General features: G+C 37.4%; 2 protein-coding genes across 2 annotated transcripts; one reads left to right on the top strand and one right to left on the bottom strand.

Annotated features, from left to right (window-relative positions):
• Positions 1-10,016: 10,016 nt before the first annotated feature.
• LOC132189902 (probable protein phosphatase 2C 22) lies at positions 10,017-15,361 on the bottom strand. Its single transcript, XM_059604738.1, has 4 exons — positions 14,805-15,361; positions 13,398-13,604; positions 11,593-11,804; positions 10,017-10,899 (listed from the first exon to the last, which is right to left on the bottom strand). The coding sequence occupies exons 1-4, from the start codon at positions 14,949-14,951 to the stop codon at positions 10,335-10,337; spliced, it is 1,131 nt and encodes a 376-aa protein (XP_059460721.1). The 5' UTR covers positions 14,952-15,361; the 3' UTR covers positions 10,017-10,334.
• A 2,530-nt stretch (positions 15,362-17,891) lies between these two features.
• LOC132190575 (protein CHLOROPLAST VESICULATION) lies at positions 17,892-18,539 on the top strand. The gene is made up of 2 exons (XM_059605610.1): positions 17,892-17,984; positions 18,126-18,539. The coding sequence occupies exons 1-2, from the start codon at positions 17,893-17,895 to the stop codon at positions 18,469-18,471; spliced, it is 438 nt and encodes a 145-aa protein (XP_059461593.1). The 5' UTR covers position 17,892; the 3' UTR covers positions 18,472-18,539.
• Positions 18,540-20,461: the final 1,922 nt, after the last annotated feature.

Here is a 20,461-nt window from a genome sequence, read left to right on the forward strand (position 1 = left end):
TGGAAGAAGGTGGTCATAAATGCATATTCTAGGGTAAAATGTAACTTCTTTTCTTATACAATAAGATGATAATTTACTTGAGCAAATTCCCAGAGGCTGTAAAATGCAAAGAGAAGTGATGAGACCAATCATTTGACCAATGGTTATAGTTCCAGTTGATCTAAGTGATGATGATGCAAATTTCTTTTAAGGACTAAATTTTTGAAAAAGTTTATTGTCAAAGAAAAAGAATTAAGTTAATAAATAAATCAATGAAGTATGTTCAATATTCCTTAAGTAATTGGCTTATCTTAAACCTTGATTTTGACTACAATTCCATGTTGTCAATCATTTTCCAAGTTTTCCCCATATCCCTTTACCTTCATGACTATCAGCTAAGCTGCCATTATACCCAGCAGTCAAGTCCTGTCAACTGAGAGTAAATAATCATGTTCAATTTTAATCTGATGGCATTAAGCCCTCATTAATTTACAAAAAAAAATAAACAAAAAAAATAAACAAAGAAGTAGAAAAGAATGAAATGAAAACATATCTGGAACATGATAGTTTTTTTTTTTTTTTTGAATTCTATCCCTCATTCAATTTATTAAGGGGAAACTTCAGAAAGCCCCCCTGAACTTCCAGCCATTTTGACATACCCCCCTGAATTTTCAAAACTCTCACTTAGGCCCCCTGAACTTTGATTTTCTCTCACTTTGGACCCTTTTAACTTTTCATACCCATTTTACCCTCAACTCAAACTACGTCGTTTTGGACTCAACCAAAACTACGTCATTTTGGACTCCAAAACTACACCGTTTTGGGCTTCAAAACTACATCACCACCCAACCCAAAATGATGTTTTGAGCATAATATTAAAAATTAAAAAAAATTAAAAAATAATAATAATAATAATAATAATAATAATAATAATAATAATGCCTAAAACGACGTCGTTTTGGGCTGGGTGGGTGTTGTAGTTTTAGGACACAAAACGACGTAGTTTTGGGAGAGGGTAAAATAGGTATAAAAAGTCAAATTGTTTGACTTTAACATTAAAATGGTCCAAAGTGAGAGAAAACCAAAGTTCAGGAGGCCTAAGTAAGAGTTTTGGAAATTCAGGGGGGGTATGTCAAAACGGCTGGAAGTTCAAGGGGACTTTTTGAAGTTTCCCCATTTATTAATGAGAAAGAACAAGGACGCAACGTTCAACAGCTACAATGTCAAGAATACAAAGAGGGGCGTCCTCCATATGAGCTTGTTCGTCCATAATGGAAAGTGCATTCTTGGCTAACCTATGAGCTATTCCATTTGCCTCACTTATTGACATGATTCACCTTCCAAGATTGCAAACTATTCAACATAATTCTGGCATCATCTATCAATTGGCCATGCCATCTGCGCCAATTCTTTTCACCCCTCTGCAGTGCCTGTACTATATGAAGACCATCCCATTCTAATTCCACCATATTTTGGAATCCCAATTCTTTAGCAAAAACTACAGCTCTCAATGTTCTTCCATATTTTGGAAACCCATCTGCCCTTCCATATTTTAATTTGCTCTCCATTACCAACCTTCCATATAACTATAAGCCCCTCATATAACACATCACTGGCTCTCCATATGCTCTGTCATGCATAGGAGGGTCGATTTCCCAACTTCACGTTAAGGATAGAGCCATGAGGGTATTATTTTGCCTTCAAGATCTTTTTTTGGATAAGTAAAATTTAGGGGAAACTTCACTTACCCCCCCCCCCCCATACTTTTGCGCTTTTTGCAGATACCCCCCCATTGTTCAAAACCTCTCACTTACGTGTATCAAAGTTTGATTTCGTTCACTTTGGCCCTTCCGTTAGGATTTTCTGTGAAATCCTAACGGAAGCGGTCGCACGTTCGAAAGAATTATGGGAAGCCCCGTTTTACCCCGGATGCGACCACGTGTACAAACACCCTTAGGGCTTTTTTTAAGAAAATCACGAAAACTCCAAGATTGAAAAACGATTTGGATACCCATCTTCGTGAAGAACATAGGCCGACGACCTCTGATCTTCGTCAACCCACCCAATGAGTGTAAATCGTGATTCCACCCAAATTTAAATCGCGATTCCACCCAAATAAACGAACTCCAACCCTAAATCGCGATTCCACCCTGATTTAAATCTCGATTCCACCCAGTGCCTGTCTCGTGTAGTTGCGTTGGAAGATTTGTCCATGAACCGTCTTCTTCGTCACTGCCATCTTTTCCAGGTATAGTCCCTTTTGTCAAATGATTTTGGTTGTTTTATTTATAGGTATGCCGAGTCGTCAACCATTGTGGTCCCCTTTGTCCGTATGCCGAGTTTCACATTGTGGTCCCCTTTATTGTCGAATGTTGTCTATTTGTGGGTTGTCTATTTGTGGGTCATATGGTTTTATTGTCAAAAGTCTGTCAAATAAAAAACGATTTGTGTACTGGTGGGTTGAATAAAGCGAGTGTCCACTTTCTTTGGTCGAATTGATGCTAGCAAAATGTTGGGGATTTTTCCATTTTTTAATTGGCTACTGTCGGTTGAAGAAACTTCATTGTCTGTTAGGGTTTTGCTTTAGCAAAAAAGTCGCTGCAAAAAAGTCGCTGCAAAAAGTCACTGCATATTTAGGGTTTAGCAATAATTAAGTCCATACTTAGAGTTAAATTCTCACTGTTTGATTGCTGTTGTTCACTGCAAAAAGTCACTGCATATTTAGGGTTTAGCAATAATTAAGTCCATACCTAGAATATTCTAGATGCTTTAGCCAAAAGTCACTGCATACTTATGGTTTAGCAATAATAGTATGCATACTTAATAGTTTATTTCTCACTGTTTGATTGTTGTTTAGGGTTTAGGGTTTGTTTGTTTAATGCTTTTTTGGAATATTCTACATGCTTTAGCTAAAGCTCACTGCATACTTATGGTTTAGCAATAATAGTACACATACTTAATGGTTTATTTCTCACTGTTTGATTGCTGTTTAGGGTTTAGGGTTTGTTTGTTTAATGCTTTGTTGGAATATTCTGCATGCTTTAGCCAAAGCTCACTGCATACTTAGGGTCACTCAATGTTGTAGTTTGTTGCTTCTTTTTTTTTGTTCTGTAAATATATGTTGCATTTTGTTTAATGCTTTTTGCATCCTGTCTCAATGTGGCAAGCCGCATAATGGCTAGTGACATATTGCTGTTTGAGGTCCATTACAATGGTTATTTCAATAGGGCAAATAGGTGTACGTATGTGGGTGGGTTTGTTCATAATCATTCGGTTCATGATGTACATAAGATGTCTTTCTTGGATATTGAGGAAATATGTAAGGATTATGGGTATAGGTTTGGTGACCTCATTCACTACAAGATACCTGATACGTCTTTAGATGAAGGATTAAGGCTGATATCATCTGATCATGATGTAAATGAAATGGTTTCACACCATTTAGGGCATGGGCTAGCTGAGTTGTATTTGGTTTCGTTTGATGCTGTTGATGTAGATGCGGTAGATGACAATGCAGAAGAGGATGAAGAATATGAGAGGACTGTTGTATATAAGAAGGATGCTTTCTGGGATGAGGTTCTTAGTGTAGATACTGATGCTGAGTCATCAGATGGGGAGGAGCATGTGGAGTCAGAAAGGGTGGGGGGTTCGGGTGTTGTTGATGATGAAGCAGGGTTTAGGGGTGAGGAAGATGGGGGTGAGGAAGCTGGGGGTGGACATGTGGAAGAAATAGGGGGGGAAGATGATGAAGATGATAGTGAAGATCTTTGTCCGAGTGACATACTTAGGTCGCCCGCTCCTAGTGCTAGTGACGATGAAGAAACATCAAGTCGTCGTGATGTCACCAAAAGAATTCCATTTACCAAAGAAGAGATGCAAAATCCAGTGTTGCAAATAGGTCATGTGTTTGGTGATGCGGTGCAGTTTAGAAAAGCGGTGAAGCAAGCAAATATTTTGAAGGGGAAGGATTTAGAGTTCCCAAGAAATGAAACCAAGAAGGTTATAGCTCGTTGCAAAGACAAGAAATGTAAGTACAGGGTTTATGGGAAGAAGTTAAGGGATGAGTCCACATTTCTCTTGGTGTCAATGTATCCAAGACACTCATGCACTAGAAGATACAAGAATCACATGATTAATTCAGCTTGGATAGCTGAATGGTGCATGGACTCATTCAGAAACCAGCCAAACCTGCCTATAGACGTTTTGCAGAAACAGGTCAAAGCTAAGTGGAATGTAGATGCCCATGTTAGCTCATTGTATAGGGCAAGGAAGAAGGCGCAACAAAAAATTTATGGGAAGTTGGATGAGCAATACCATCGGTTATGGGACTACTGTGCAATGGTTAGGAAGACCAATGTGGGCAGCTGTTTAATTCTTATGGTTGAGAGACCAATGCCCGAGGTCCCATGTAGGTTTCAGAGGTTATATGTATCGTTCGCAGCAATGAAGACAGGTTTCTTACAAGGGTGTAGACCTGTGATAGGTGTAGATGCATGCTTCCTGAAGGGTAGGTACAAGGGCCAGTTAATGGCTGCTGTTGGGAGGGATGCCAACAATAGTATGTATCCACTGTCCATTGCGGTTGTAGAAGCAAGACCAAGGACAGCTGGACTTGGTTCTTGGAGGCACTTATATCTGATCTTGGCCCAGCACCAGCACAAGGGTGGACTTTTATATCTGATCGACAAAAGGTAAGCATACTTGTGTGCATAATGTCTAACATTTAACTTACTTGTATGAATAATGTCTGACCTATTTTATCTTACCATATGTGAAGGGGGCCTAGTACCAAGCCTCGAACAGGTTTATCCCACAGCTGAGCACCGTACATGTGTGAGACACCTGTATGCCAATTTTAGAAGTGCCGGTCACAAGGGGATATTGCTAAAGGACATGCTTTGGACTGCTGCATCATCTTATACCCAGATAGATTTCCATTATGCGATGGAAGAGATGAAAAGAGTAAGTGAGCCTGCTTATGATTACTTGGCAAAGATTGATCTCAATACTTGGTGTAGGAGATGGTTCAACACCATGGCCAAGTCTGACCTGATACACAACAATTGTGCTGAGTGTTTCAACTCATGGATCCTGAAGTACCGTCAATTGACAATAATGTCAATGTTGGAAGGGATTAGGAATAAATTAATGAGGAGGTATGTAAGGAAAAGGGAGTTGATTGCTGCAATGGAGGAAGGTAGTTTAGGGCCAAAAATAATGGCCAAGTTGGAGAAGGAAGAGGATGGTGCCAGTCATTGTTGGTGCACCTATGCCGGCAATGGCATTTTTTAGGTCGAATGTGAGGGCAAACGAGTTGCAATCAGTGTGGAGGGTAGAACATGTGGGTGTAGGAAATGAGACATCACTGGGATACCATGCAGTCATGCCATATCAGCCATCTTATACCATGGTGGCAATTCAATAGATTATCTCAGTGACTACTATAGTAAAGACAAGTACCTGAAGACATATCAACCCATCATATATCCTGTGCCCAGTGAAGAGCAATGGCCTAGGAGCAATCAACCGATTATTGAACCACCAAAAGCAAGGATAGCTCCTGGGAGACTTAAGAAGGTAAGAGTGAGAGGGGCTGAGGAGCTAAAAAATCCAAACGCCATCAGGAGGGGGGGAACCAAAAACCAGTGTGGGCACTGTAAGAAATGGGGTCACAACAAGAGAACATGCACTACAAGGCTGAGGCAAGATGATAGAAGAGAACAAGTACGAGAGTACTACAGATCCACTGCAAGAGTTGATTGGAATCTTGATATGGTAATTTTTAACTGCATACCCTCCTGTTATGATCTTTATGAAATTGTCTTACTAATGGTTATTTCATAATTTTAGTCATTCATGGGCAATCATTTTTTATGTTATTTTGTAGTTGGATGAGCCATCTACTGCCGCATCAGGAAGTGGAAGCAAAAGACAAAGGGGAGGTACATCAACCAGTACTGGAACTAAAAGGCAAAGAGGAGGTCAAGCAACCGATGTTGGTACTAGCCATGATGTAAGTCCTGTTTGTTTATTATAGGTTCGGATTTTAAATTGATAGTAAAAACAAAATGTGACATAATTTTTTTTCAAAAATATGTAGGTTGTTCATACTACTCCCCAACCAAGTGCACAACCAACTGCTCCAACTCAACTTCGCGCATCCCAAAGACGTGCCCCACCTGAGCGTCGTAATAGCCAATTCAATGTAAGACTTGAAGTATTTAGTGAATGTGCTGTTTGTGAAATTATTGAAGCTATTGTTGTGTCTCATTTTGGATTGTGAATGTAAAGCTTGAAGTATTTAGTGTATGTGTTGTTTGTGAAATTATTAAAGCTATTGTTGTGTCTCATTTTGGATTGTGAATGTAAGGCTTGAAGTATTTAGTGTATATGCTGTTTGTGAAATTATTGAAGTTGTTGTTGTGTCTTATTTTGGATTGTGAATGTAAGAATTGAAGTATTTAGTGTATGTGCTGTTTGTGAAATTATTGAAGCTGTTATTGTGTCTTATTTTGGATTGTGAATGTAAGAATTGAAGTATTTAGTGTATGTTCTGTTTGTGAAATTATTGAAGCTATTGTTGTGTCTCATTTTGGATTGTGAATGAAAGGATTGAAGTATTTAGTGTATGTGCTGTTTGTGAAATTATTGAAGCTGTTGTTGTGTCTCATTTTGTATTAATAACAAAAATGTGCATGTGACATAATCTTTTTTCAAAAATATGCAGGTTGTTCATACTACTCCCCAACCAAGTGCACAACCAACTGCACCAACTCAACTTTGCGCATCCCAAAGACGTGCCCCACCTGAGCATCGTAATAGCCAATCCAATGTAAGACTTGAATTATTTAGTGTATATGTTGATTTTGAATTTATTAAAGGCGTTATTAAAGAATTTGTTGTGTCTGATTTTGGATTTATTATCTAATATATTATTTTGTTTAAAATCTACAGGCGAGTCCTGCAGTTAGAACCAGGAGAAAATTGTTGTGGTTAGCCACAAGATCAAGAGCTGCTGGTGATTTGAGGGTAGACGCTGGTAGTGTTAGGGACCCTAACCCAAGGGCAAACTAGTGATCGATATCACGGGTGAGCCTACTGGACCACCGAAAATTCCAGGAGGTGGATTACTATGTGCTTGGGGACTTCCACGGGCAGGTGGTATTACCTTTAGGGTTGCCCCCTCTGATTTTAACATACACAAATCTCAAGTGGCCCCAAGTGAAACAATTCCACCTAGAGGTACACAAATTGCAAAAAGGGACAAGGGAAAGGGGAAAGGGAAGCAAAAAATGTTGCAACCATAAATGTTTCTGAGTTGGATGTAGGTTGTGAGTTAATGAATGTAATTATTTTGTGACATGAAGCCAGACAGATGTAATTCTAATATTTTGTCTTCACCATATTAGCCAATGTGGTGACTTTCTAATATTATTAATGTATGTTATGTAATTATTTTGTGACATGAAGATAGGGTAATGAATCTTATGTAATTATTTTGTGACATGAAGACAGGTTAATGAATGTTATATAATTATTTTGTGACATGCATACGTGTTGTAATATTTGGTGTTCATGTTGTTTGCCAATGTGGTAGATTCTTGGATGGTAATTATTTTGGATGTTAACATTTTACAAAACAATTTTACAAGCATTACAATATTTTACAAGTGTTACACAATATAGTAGGTCAATTATTTTTCTTACACAACAACGGTAGGTAAATTACTTGTATCGCACAAAACAATACTATGTAAATTACTTGTCTCACACAAAAAAGTCGACAACAAAACAACAAAATACATTACATCATAGGGTTTGCATTACACATTTCATTACATGCTCGGGGCAACATCAACCTTGAGGAATATCTATTAGACACAGGATAAAACATCAATACAGCAAGGAGGATAAATGAACATGCTAAGGCAAACCGGTACTTCATCTCCTTTGCATGAAATTTGTTCTTCTGCGCTTGTAATTGCATTTCAAAATTAACAGATGCAACCTCCATTTTGGCCTTATATTCAGCAACTTCAATCTTGCATTTCAAAATTTCATTCGAGATTATTGTTCCAATTTGCGCACGTTCAGTCTTCAAATTCTCGTGCCACTCAAACAGTTTTGAAACCACTCGCTTACCATGTTGACAAATATCCATATCTACCCATTTGAAAAACCCACATCCACGGTTGTCAGCATTCTACACAATCATATCAACATAAAATAAGAACTCTCACACAACAATTATATACCATAAGCCACCAACACTATTTCTGGACAAAAATAGTGTATCTGACGTCAACCAAAAATACTTCATTCCAAATCATTCCTAGAGTTTCAAAATGAATCAAAATATATCACAACCAATTTCATGAACAAACAAAACCTTAAACCATACTCAGCTAGCTTCAATCAAAATATATCACAAACTAAACCTCAAAATGAATAAAAATATATCACAACCAATTTCATGAACAAAATAAACCTTAAACCATACTCAGCTAGCTTCAATCAAAATATATCACAAACTAAACCTCAAAATGAATCAAAATATATCACAACCAATTTCATTAATCAAATACCCAGCCAATCGAAAAAAAATTCAGCAAATTTCCAGCTCAAATACCCAGGCAAGCAAAAAAATTTCAGCAAATACCCAGCTCATTTACCCAGCCAACGACCAAAAATTTCAGCAAATACCTAGCCAACGAAAAAAATTTCAGCAAATTTCCAGCTCATTTACCCAGCCAACCAAACAAATTTCAGCAAATACTCAGCTCATTTACCCAGCCAACCAACAAAAATTTCAGCAAATACCCAGCTCATTTACCCAACCAAGCAAAAAAATTTCACCAAATTCCCAGCTCAAATACCCAGCCAACCAAACCAAACAAATTTCAACAAATTCCTAGCTCAAATACCCAGCGAAGCAAAAAAATTTCACCAATTTCATGAATCAAATACCCAGCCAAGCAAAAAAACTTCACCAAATTCCCAGCTCAAATACCCAGCCAACCAAACCAAACAAATTTCAGCAAAATACTCCGCTCAAATTTTTGGCTAAGCAAAAAAATTGCACCAAATACACAGCTAAAAACCATAATCATCCCCAACAGAATAAAAATGCCAAAATAAATCTTACCACGTAATTTGCACATGTATAAAACCTTTTACCGAAATTCGGTAGCGTGAATGCTGTTAAGATGCGTGATCTTCTCCCACATTTGCACATTGGATTGTTGGTTCTTGTTCCTGCGTCGATCACTTCACTGACTTCACTCTCGGTTTGATCCATAATGGGTATCAAATGGGTATAACCAAGCAGAATGATGAAATGGTCAGCACGAAGAAGAAGAACAAGAAACGCGGGCCTGCCCGAAGAAGAAGAAAAATGTGGAAGAAAAGTGGAACAAAAAAAGAAGAAGATGATTTCGATTTAAATGGTGTAGAAGCATGGCAAGAAAGAAGAGACTTCAGGGGTAAAACGGGGCTTCCCATAATTCTTTCGCACGTGCGACCGCTTCCGTTAGGATTTCACAGAAAATCCTAACGGAAGGGCCAAAGTGAACGAAACTCAAACTTTGATACACGTAAGTGAGAGGTTTTGAACAATGGGGGGGTGTCTGCAAAAAGCGCGAAAGTATGGAAGGGATAAGTAAAGTTTCCCCTAAAATTTATGTAAAAAAAAAAAAAAAAGATTTTGCCTTCAAGATCTTTGCAGCCAAAGACTAAGGATTTGAAGGAGTCTCTAACTCTTCACCTCAATCCTAAAACCAAGAGAAGACGGAACCCTAACCCAGAGCAAGAAAAACACCCCATCTCAGTTTCTCTCCCAGTGAAAAGTCAGGAGAGGACTTGTAGGAAGATTATCAATCTTTTTATTTTATTTATTGTGGAGGGAGTGGGGAAAGGGTTTCTGCAATGGTGCCTGGAAAAAATGAAATGAACAAAGTTTCAAAGGTAACCATTATGACCACAGAGGCCATTAAAAAAGCCGGAGGTAAAAAGCTTCTAGCCCTTGAGTCAGAAAATCATTGAAGACAAGCTTCCCAAACCAGAAGAGTTAGTTATCATCACAAGACGGATCCCATATACAAGATATGAAGACTAATGATTCGAATAACTTCATGCAAAACTGAACTCCAAGACATCACATGGAATAAACAATTCCAAATTGTGGAATGCCAGAATAAATGCAGACAGACGATGAACAAACTTCAAAGAAAACAACAAATCATGCTATTGACTTGCTGCCGCATATGTTACAGTTGGAACTCGAGATTCTCTCCCAACATCTAAAACTACAATAAATTTTAAAACAAAAAAACAAAAACAAAAAAATCCGTAACATGTCAATTTGCCAAGCTATCTAAGAAGCTTTGCAACTCCCTCAAACCTTCTGCAGAAAAGCTCCTATGCACTCGGGGGCGCGGGTTAACCAAGTTAGGGGGAGGCCGGGGTTGAAAACAGACAACAACAACAGCTAAATTATCCCCACTCTTCCTCTTCAAAGCCTCATCAACCAGATCCTTACAACACAAGCCTGGGTCATTGTGCTCCTGAAGCCTGCGCCGAGCAAAATCTACAGCATTTTGGCTCCGAAACACATCCCAGATCCCATCACAGCCTATGATAAGGAATTCGTCCTCCTCCGTTAGTTTTCTAGACATAAGCTCAGGCTCTGCGCTGAGTGGCCCACCATCCCTATCTTTCATTCCTTCCATGTGCCAGTTTCCCAAAGCACGAGCAACATTAAGCTGTCCATTAAGGTAACCATCAGATACATGACCTCCAGAAGCCTCAATCCGCTTCCTTTCTTTGCTGCAGATTGGTTTGTGATCCCTTGACATTTCAATTGCTTTGCCACGGCGGCACAGCACTGCTCGACAATCTCCAGCATTTGCCACCACCAACAACCTGCCATCAGAAACTACAATCTAATTGATGCAACAAAAAAACAAGATTTTAGATCTCAGACCAACTCCTATAGCATGCCAAAATATCCCTAGAAGTATGTGATTTTGGACTCATGATGAAGAGCATCAGTGAATTTTTAACAAATAAAACCTTTTCACCATAAAGAAAGCCCAAAAAGATCAACATATAACATGTTCCTGCCTTCAATCCACCATAACTTTAAGAAAACTACTTTATATGAACAAAATTTGTAAGGGGTTGCATAAATGTTGGACCAGAAGACGCATACAAGATCCAAGACACCTTAAGGCTTATTTTGCTCCAATACAGATAACCTCTGTTTATCATCAGGAGAAACATAACAGGAGGTTTCAATAGTCTGCAGAGCTTGCTTTGGACAACAGAAGATTTGTCACATGTAACACACCAAATTCCATGTACACAATGACACTGAGGATCCAGAAATATAATTATCTGGAGCATAATGACACTCGGTGCTCCTGAATCACAGAAAATGGGCTTCAGGAAAGCAAGCTACCATGTGCAAGGGAGTATCAGACTCAGTATTAACAATGCCTTTCCATCGGTAAGAGTATTACTCACCCCATGAAAGAATAAAATCAAAGATAATATAAATTATTATGAAAAAGAGCAAAATTTGTATTTATATTTGGTGGGTAGAAAACCCCTAACCCTCCAATGACGAGAGCCGCTAAAGCAGTAGTGCCAGACGCAAGGGCCGCATCCAAAGAGCAAGCATCCGCAAAGGCAGTGTCAGTTTGTAAAAAAGCTGAAGCAATAACTCTTTCAATATCCTTCGGGAAGTTTTCATACTCAACAATGAACTTTGGCAAATGATAGCAAGCAAAGTCAGCAGCATGCTTTCCTCCATGTCCATCAAACACCTGAACAGCCAATATTATACTACCATTGAATAAAGAAATACTAGATAATCAAACAAAATCAAGAAAAATAGATGACAATTCCAATTTTGACATAACTCCCGAAATCTGCATTAAAATATACCACAAAACCTAACTAGTAAATAAGGAACTAATACGCAGGCATCTCCATTGAATTTCTCCAGCCATTGCAAAAAAAAATGAATTTTTTTTTTTTATTTGACTTTGCGTATTAATAAATAATATTAAAAGAAATTAACTTTAATATTGTTTATTAAAATTTGACTTTTCCAAAAGAGGCTCTAGGATTCTTTTACTTCAGTATTTTTTTTTTTTTTTTGTGATAAGTAATTTTTTAAATGGCAAGAAAAGAAAGGGGCATCCCGAGAAATCTATGCAAGAGATCAAATCTATGCATGGGTTTTTGTCTTAAATTCTTTGTAAGAAATCTTAAATTGCCAAAGCCGCGTTTTTAGAAATCAAATACATAACACAGAAAATTACATCTTAAATACACATTACAAATAGGAAAAGACAAAACTTTTCTAAAAACAATTATACATTCAAATTATAAAAAAATAAAACTAGATTTAAACGAAGGAAAATCTGTTCCTACCACTATGACTTGATTTACACTCTCTGGTTTTTTTCATTTCATATAGGCGTACAAAAATAATAATATCTTAAAAGAACAACCTTGTATAATTTTTTTAAAAAAAAAAAAAAAAAAACCCTTATTTTTTTAAAAAGAAAAAGACCATTTGGAATTGAGGCTTTGTTGAAATATGATCCAAAAGAAGTTTTGCTCAATTTCTCTACTGCTCTCTTTTGGAAAATCTTAAGTTGCAAAGAGCTTAAAAGATTCCTCTCATGGTAAAACTATAAACACCATAAATTAAATACAAAAAGAAAAACCAAATCTACACTATTGCAATGAAAGAAGATTAAACTCTAGCACCTAGCAATCGGAAACGCAATGAAGACACAATCCTCTATTTGCCAAGACGTTTGAACCTTTTCATTTTCTTTGGCAAGGCATTTCTTTTGACAACATGAGTTTTCTTTTCTATTTTTCCCTCTAGGTATGACACTTCACGAAAGAAAGGAAAGATGAGGAAAGACGATGAACAAAGAAATTGGAATGGGGAGAAAAACTAGCAATACCATTTTCAGCTGATGCATTTGATTTTACAAATATATGCATGTGCACCAAAAACTAACTTATATACCCTCCTCATCTTTGCTCAATGACGAAAAAAAGGGCAAAAGAAAATCCAAATTAACATACACTTTGCTCTTATTATCACTTGAATAAACTAGTAAAATGCTTGTGTCATGATGCCTCCACGGTTCTTTTAAGTACATTACAGTTTTATTAAATGTGACTAACATTATCATATGAGATGCAATTGCTCAAGAAATACAAATCAAAAGAAGTATTATCAGAAAAACACAGATAATTTAATTGTTAACTTGTAGAAATGAGGCATATAACCACTCTACAAGGATCATATACATTAAGGTGAAAATACACGAGTGAAGTGTGGCATACAGTATCATGCACATTCATTAATAGTAATGAGCAAAGAGAATTACCCCATAGAAGGCACTAGGCCCATCAGTCATATTCTTGAGCCCATACTTTTGCGTAAAGTCGTCAACGCAAACGTATACATCTTCCATTTTTGGACGAAGCCCAATGTCAATGCATGCTCCAGAGCGGACAATTGGAATAAACTCAGACTCACGATCCTCTAGGTCAGGCCCTGGTTCAACAGAGACACCTGAGGTCTTGGTCTTAATCTGCAAAATACCAATCAAAACCTTATATCACACCTAGACCAACAAGAAAATTCATGAAAAAAGATAAAATAGTTTGTTAGCAGGAGACATATCTCCTGCACAATATTTCTTATGGCAACTACCACGAGGGGTTGGCTTAGTGGAAAAGGGCTTACTCTCAAGTGCTTTGGTGAGGGGAGGACACAGATTCAAGTTTTCACGGGTAAGATATGATAAAGGGATGACCTGCATTGCAGTCTCGTCTATGCCCCTCTTGGTTGATACCCCAATGGGTAAAGTGCCCCTATGGTAAAGCCTAAGTAAGGAGTTTCAACCTCTAGTTGTTGTCCCCCTTACCCTTTTTTGATTTCTATATATATATATATGTGTGTGTGTGTGTGTGTGGAAACCATAACTAATCATAAGTGTGGTATGAGAATAGGGCTACACTATTCTACCCATAACATAAGCATTTACTCATCAAAAAAAGAAAAAAGAGAGAGAATAGGGCTACACTTGATTTAAGGAAAAGAAAAATATAGTTATTTTGAAGCCTTAAGAGTCAAAGAATTACAGTAATCACATAGGGGAAGAGGATGAGAGAGAGAATCAAAATTCAAAAGACTGAAATTTTCTGATGAACAAAAAAATAAGAGTTATAGAGTATATGATGAAAAAATTCAAGGGGCATATCACAAAATTATAAGACATAAAGATTCAAAACCGCCATCATGTTAGCCTTCCTTGGTTGTCCCATGAATTTGAATGTTCCCCTACATATCTTTGCACCAACATTTAATGTACAAATCCACCATTTCAAATGTGCCATCAGAAGAAAGAAAACACAAGCACGCGCACACACACACACTTAATTGATGGGATGAAAAATCTCCACAAGTTCATGAAATACACCCACTTCAATTTTTTTAGGATGATTGTCACGAGACTAGAGAATTGCCACTTTCAGAAAATGTTTGAATTGTTCATCAAAAACCACCCAAAAAAAAATGCAAATATAGCTAAGAAATCCAAATTAATGACCATAATATCGTGCTAAAAATTACAATTTCAGTAGAAGCATTGAATAAAATTAGACCAGAACAAACCCCCAAAAAAATTGCACATTGAGCGAGCTAATAACAATTAAACTATAAGGAAGACACAGCAAAAAAAAAAAATCCGATTCTGACAATGAAGACACTAGCTTTGAAGGAAACTCACGAGAGAAGGGTGACGAAGAAGCGACTTGTTACACGGCGGGCTCGGCCGACACGCTGCGGCTAGAGGGTTCGGAGGCCGAGCCAGACCCTGACCCTGGCTTGAGCTCCCATTCTCTCTTCCATTGAAATAGTCTTCACTTTCCTCCATTGTTCTCAACCATCATTTTCCCCCATTGTTCTCAACCAGTTCGTTAGCTCCACTATGAAATTCAAAACCGGTAAGAGCTTGATAAAGTTCGAGTCTTTTGGGAGTGAGAGTGAGGAAATTAGGGTTCCTGGGATTTGAAATTGAATCACAGGGCGAGTCGTCAGTGAGCCGACTCAGCGGGAATTGATTGGAATTAGTACAATTTTCACCCCTAAAAAACGAAGCTTTGTTTCAGGTTCTGGTGAAGGGGGAGGTTAGGGATTTGCAAGAGCGTGATGAAGAAAGAGGTAGAGTGAAGAAAACGGAGAAATAGGGTTTAATGGGGTTACAGAAGCAACGACGCCGTAGCGACTAGCGAGTCATATACAGCGAGCGAGGGATAGATTTGGAGCGGGCGAATCACACCAGGGGGGAACTGATTTGGATCATTTTATAAGGAAGCTACACAACGACACCGTTTTGGATCTGGTAACGTCACTTTTTCTTTTTATGGTCGTATACGAAGTAAAGTCAGCTCTTTCTTTTTCGAGATATTTATTAGATGGATTTATGGCGAATATCTGCATGGAATCTTCCAAATAATGATGTGGCACTTTTTCTCTGCCTACGTCATGAGAGATGATTAAATTTAAAAAGTAAGTTCAAATTTTTAACTTAAAAGGTTGGTTGAGACTGCGGCACGTGGGTATCAACTAATCAAAAGTTAATTGAGACCGTCATATTAACATTATTAAATAATTGTAAAATACAAATGTGATACATGTGTGTGTGAATTAGGCTGCATAAAATGTTTTCTAGAAAATATTATTTCTGTTTGATATGATCGAAAATTATGGTCAAACCAAAAATATTTTTCGGTTGATATAAAAAACAATTAAAAAACATTTTTTAAGTTTAAACTTCTCCTTAGAGTTTGTTGAACCACTGCCATAAGTCTCTAGAGTTCACCAAACCACCACCAGAAGCTAGTGGACCACCGTCAGAGTTCGTCAAACCACTGTTGAGTTCGTTGAACCACTACTAGAATCTAACAACGGTCACCAGTTGACGCCACCAAAAGTTGTCGAAATCTCTAGCTTTAATTCTACAAAGTTGATTAGTTAGATACTTTTGATGTCTACTTTAGTACAAATTCATTCATATATGATTTTAAGATCTAAAAAAGTATTGGGTTCCATTTTGGTAAGTGTTTAAGTTAAAAATTGAAATATGTTAAGGCTTTGTTTGTTTTGACATTAAATGTATTATAGAAAACGTCTCCCCTATTTTCATCTGTTTGGTTCGACCGAAAAATTGTTGTGCTCAAAATGATAACATATTGGGTTGACCAATAAAACCTTTTTTAATTTTCATAAAATAGTTTATTATTTTCAAAATCTTAAACCATTTTTTAAGTTTGAACTTCTCCTTTTTACACCCACTCTCTCTCAATTTGATTTTCACTACCGCTCACTAGTCATCAAAATCCACCGCCAACCGTTGGAAATAACTCCTAATTACCTAAGACAGGATGATTAGCGGTTTTAAATATAGACTATTAATAACCGCAAACCGTCTATCCTTATATATATTATACATTTTTATATATAAAAATAATAATAATAATAACGTACAAAATGACGTCGTTTTGGTGTTATGCACAACCTTATTATTTTAAAGTGCTCTCCTAGTATTCGGTTGGTGTCCTCTTAATTTTATATAGATAGTATTTTCTAAAAAAACAAAAAAGAAACTTCCATTAGCACAAAATTTTCCTCCAAACTGGGTTGGAGGAATTTCTTTCAACTTAGTCTATAAAAATGACATGTGTTCCTTGAACATGTAAGATGCACATGTTTTTTTAATAGCAGGGACAAGGTTAGAATAAATTTATTAAAAATGCATGTGCATCTCACATGTTATTAAAAAAAATATAGACTAGGTTGAAGAAAATTCCTACAACCCAATTTTGAGAAAAACTTTGTCCCTTCCATTATTTCTTACTTTTTTTTTAGAAAATATTATCCATATAGGATTAGGAGGACACTAGGAGAATACATTTTCCTATTTTAAAAAATCAAAATTATTTAAAATAAGCAAAAAAAAAAAAAAAAAAAAAAAGGAGAGTGCTCAAGGAAGGGTTAAAACACTATCAATAAGCTCAAAAGCCCATATATAAAAAGTGGTTATCAACCGCCGCTTATTGGTTTTAATAACCGTTAACCGCCTAATGAAGTTAAAGTCACTAATTCGAATCGCCCATCCCCCTTTGATTGTGTAGACATGTCAAAAAAAAAAAAAAACTATTAACCGTGGGTTATAAAATAACCTCTAACCACTACAGCGGAGTCGTTGCAGCTATTAAAATCTAATAACTGCCTTAGGTAGTTGCAGTTAACCGTTAGAGCTAATAACTGCTAACCGTAACCAATTGTAGAGGCCTAATAAGTTGTAAAGGTATTATTGGTTATGTAGTAATTAATCTACATTTTTGTTTGTTCTATAATTCTAGATGCATCTTAGCAAAATATATTGGCCTAATATATTACACCTTTTTTTTCTTTTTTAAATTATTATTCTTATCTTTTACTATTATTTTTTAAGATATTTCCTCAATAAGATTTTTAAAATTAAATTATATTTTTAACCATAAAATGCACTATCTAGAGAGAAGGACAATAGTTGATTGAGGCACGAAAAGACGAAAATTCAACATATGGGTTTTGTTTTTTGGTGTAATGAAGCCTCCAGAGAAGAGTGTTTCCAACACGCGTTCCCAAGGTCGTGGAAGACGGCAAGCAAATGTTGTCTCTTTGATTGAGGGTCCAACGCACGTGTCCAAATACAAATGGCCGGCCAACCACCGTTGCCGTCCTTGTCAGCAGACCAACCACTCAACCCCTCTCTATATAATCTCCCTCTCTCCGATCTCTCCCCCTTCATAATTTGTTCACAGAGAGACATGGCTTTTACAAGCAGTTGCTGCCTCAATATCTCCTGTCCAACGCCTCCTTCAAACCCTTCTGTTACTCCGAAAACACCTCAACTTGCATGGTAAGTTAAACCGGCCCTTACCCGTCACATTTTATACGACTGTCGTATAATTAAAATCGACTGCCATGACGTCGTGATCATAATACTATATGACAATCTTATAACAGTATGCTAAACATCATTACGTGTATTTGTTTGCAGGAAGAAGAATGAAGGGTTGTTGAGAAAGGGATGTGTTCTAGGCATGGCATGCATGATAGTAATTGGATCAGAAATGGGGGACTTTGTGATTGGCCAAACCCATGCCGCCATTGCCCAGGAATACGTGTCCGTGGCGGCGGCGGCAGTAGATCAATCAACGGCGAAGTGGAGCGACAAGAGAACGTGCCCCGCTTGGCGGCTTAATTCGTTGGAGACCATCGTACCGGAGAACCTTCCAAGACCGTCGGCTCGCCGGAGATGGGAGTCGGTTGGTTTAAATTCTAAGAATGCCCCGGCTGTTAAAGTGGCAGCACTCAGAACCAGCACCAACTGTTTTTCTTTGTAAACAGTTTTACAACAATATATATTGTACAGACAATTGCAAGTTCATATTGAATTGACCAATAACATCAACGTCTCTTTTTTTTTTTCTTTTTTCTTTTTTCTTTTTCATTCATAGTTGAAATGTAATGAACTTCATCAATCCATTCCGAATTTGGTGGTTAAACTTGTGGGATACTTTGTTGCATGAGGGTAGATGCTATTATTTGTACTACTGCTTAAAGAAGTAGTACTCAAAGTACATGTAGTACAAAGTTGGGAGTTTTCAGTTGGAAGGCCGCCGGAGCATATATGGGCTTGCCCAATGAGCATTATAATGCTCTATGGGCTTGCCCAAGGTTAGCCCTAACTTTGCAAGTTGCAGATTTGGGCAGGCTGGCCCACAAATCATGATTATTAATCATTGATACAATTGTTCAGCATTTAAGTGACTTTATTATTATTATTATTTTTTTTTTTTTTTTTTTTTTTTTTACATGTGCACACAATAGAAGGGAAAGGGGGATTCAAGGTAATGACCTCCGCTTCATGAGCTACCCCATGGGTACTAAATGACTTTATTATCATGTACTATCTTCATCAATTTGTTTTCCAAATTACTAGTAATTCGGATAGCATCATAGCAAACTTAAGCATGACTCAAGACATGCTTAGGTAGGTGAATTTCATAAAATTTCTTACATTTGTTGGGAATCTATATCCTCCATAATATTAATTTTTGGGATAAATGCAAAATTCATCCATGTGGTTAGCCTAAATTATAAATCACTTTCTGTGGTATAACAAATAATTTTTTTGATGGAGCGCCACATACCCCTTATGGACGGATAAATGTGGTTTCAAGGTGACACGTGGCGTAGTACCTGTGTTTTTTTGGTGCTACATCATATTAAAAAATATTCAAAATAATATGTAACTAAAAAAAAAAAACCTGAAATCATCAATTAAAAAAATAAATAAATAAATCTGAGAAGTTGGGTTGGCCACCCCATTTTAGCCATAGTGGGTGGCCGAACCACCCCCAAGGGGCATGGCCAATGGAGGTGGTTCAGCCACCCCCAACATGCAAAATAGGGGGTGGGCATGGGGGTGGTTCGGTCACCCCAAGGGCCAAATAAAAAAAACAAAAAATAATAAAAAAAAAAAATTAAGGGGCTTACCTTTGGGGATGGCCGAACGCAAAGGCAAACCCTTAAATTTTTTTTTCATTTGGCCATTGGGGGTGGTTTGGCCACCCTTAGACCGGCCGGTCTGGGATGGCCGAAGCCACCCCCAAGCCAAACGAGGGTGGCCCCCCAAAGCTCTTAGGAGTAGTTCGGCCACCCCTTGGCTGCCCATTAAGGGTGGCGCTCTAGCTAAAATGGGGGTGGCCCTATGGCCAAAATGGGGTGGCTATCCACCCCCAACCCAATTCCCCATAATTTTATTATTATTATTTTTTTAATTGATGATTTCAAGTTTTTTGTTTATTTACTTATTTTTTTGGCTACATATTATTTTGAATATTGTATAATCTGACGTGGCACCCAAAAATACAGGTACCACGCTACGTGTTGCCTTGAAATCACATGTATCAATCCACGTGTAAAGGGTACGTGGCGCTCCATTAAAAAAACTAACAAAATCATGACGGAAGTACCAAGTAGGTTTAATGGCTTACCATAGGTATCATTTGTGACATTTTTGAAAACGGAGGTGGCTATTTAATTTTAGCGCAAAACACAAGTACTGGAAAGACATTTAACCCTAATTTATAAGTCCATAGAGTAGGCCAAAATAATAATTTACTCCCTAAAATCATTTTTCATTAAGTAACTTAACAGAATTCGTTACGTTGTCTCTACTACAATAAATTAACATAATCTCTTATATTCCCAAAATTTTACTTTATGCGTAACCCTCCCTCATTTTTATATTCTTCACCACGATTTGGGAGCATTTTTCGAGAATTTGACGATTGAATTTTGTGAAGTGGCTGAGGAAGATGATGATGA

Source organism: Corylus avellana, chromosome ca8, assembly GCF_901000735.1.
Source record: "Corylus avellana chromosome ca8, CavTom2PMs-1.0".
NCBI lineage: Eukaryota > Viridiplantae > Streptophyta > Magnoliopsida > Fagales > Betulaceae > Corylus > Corylus avellana.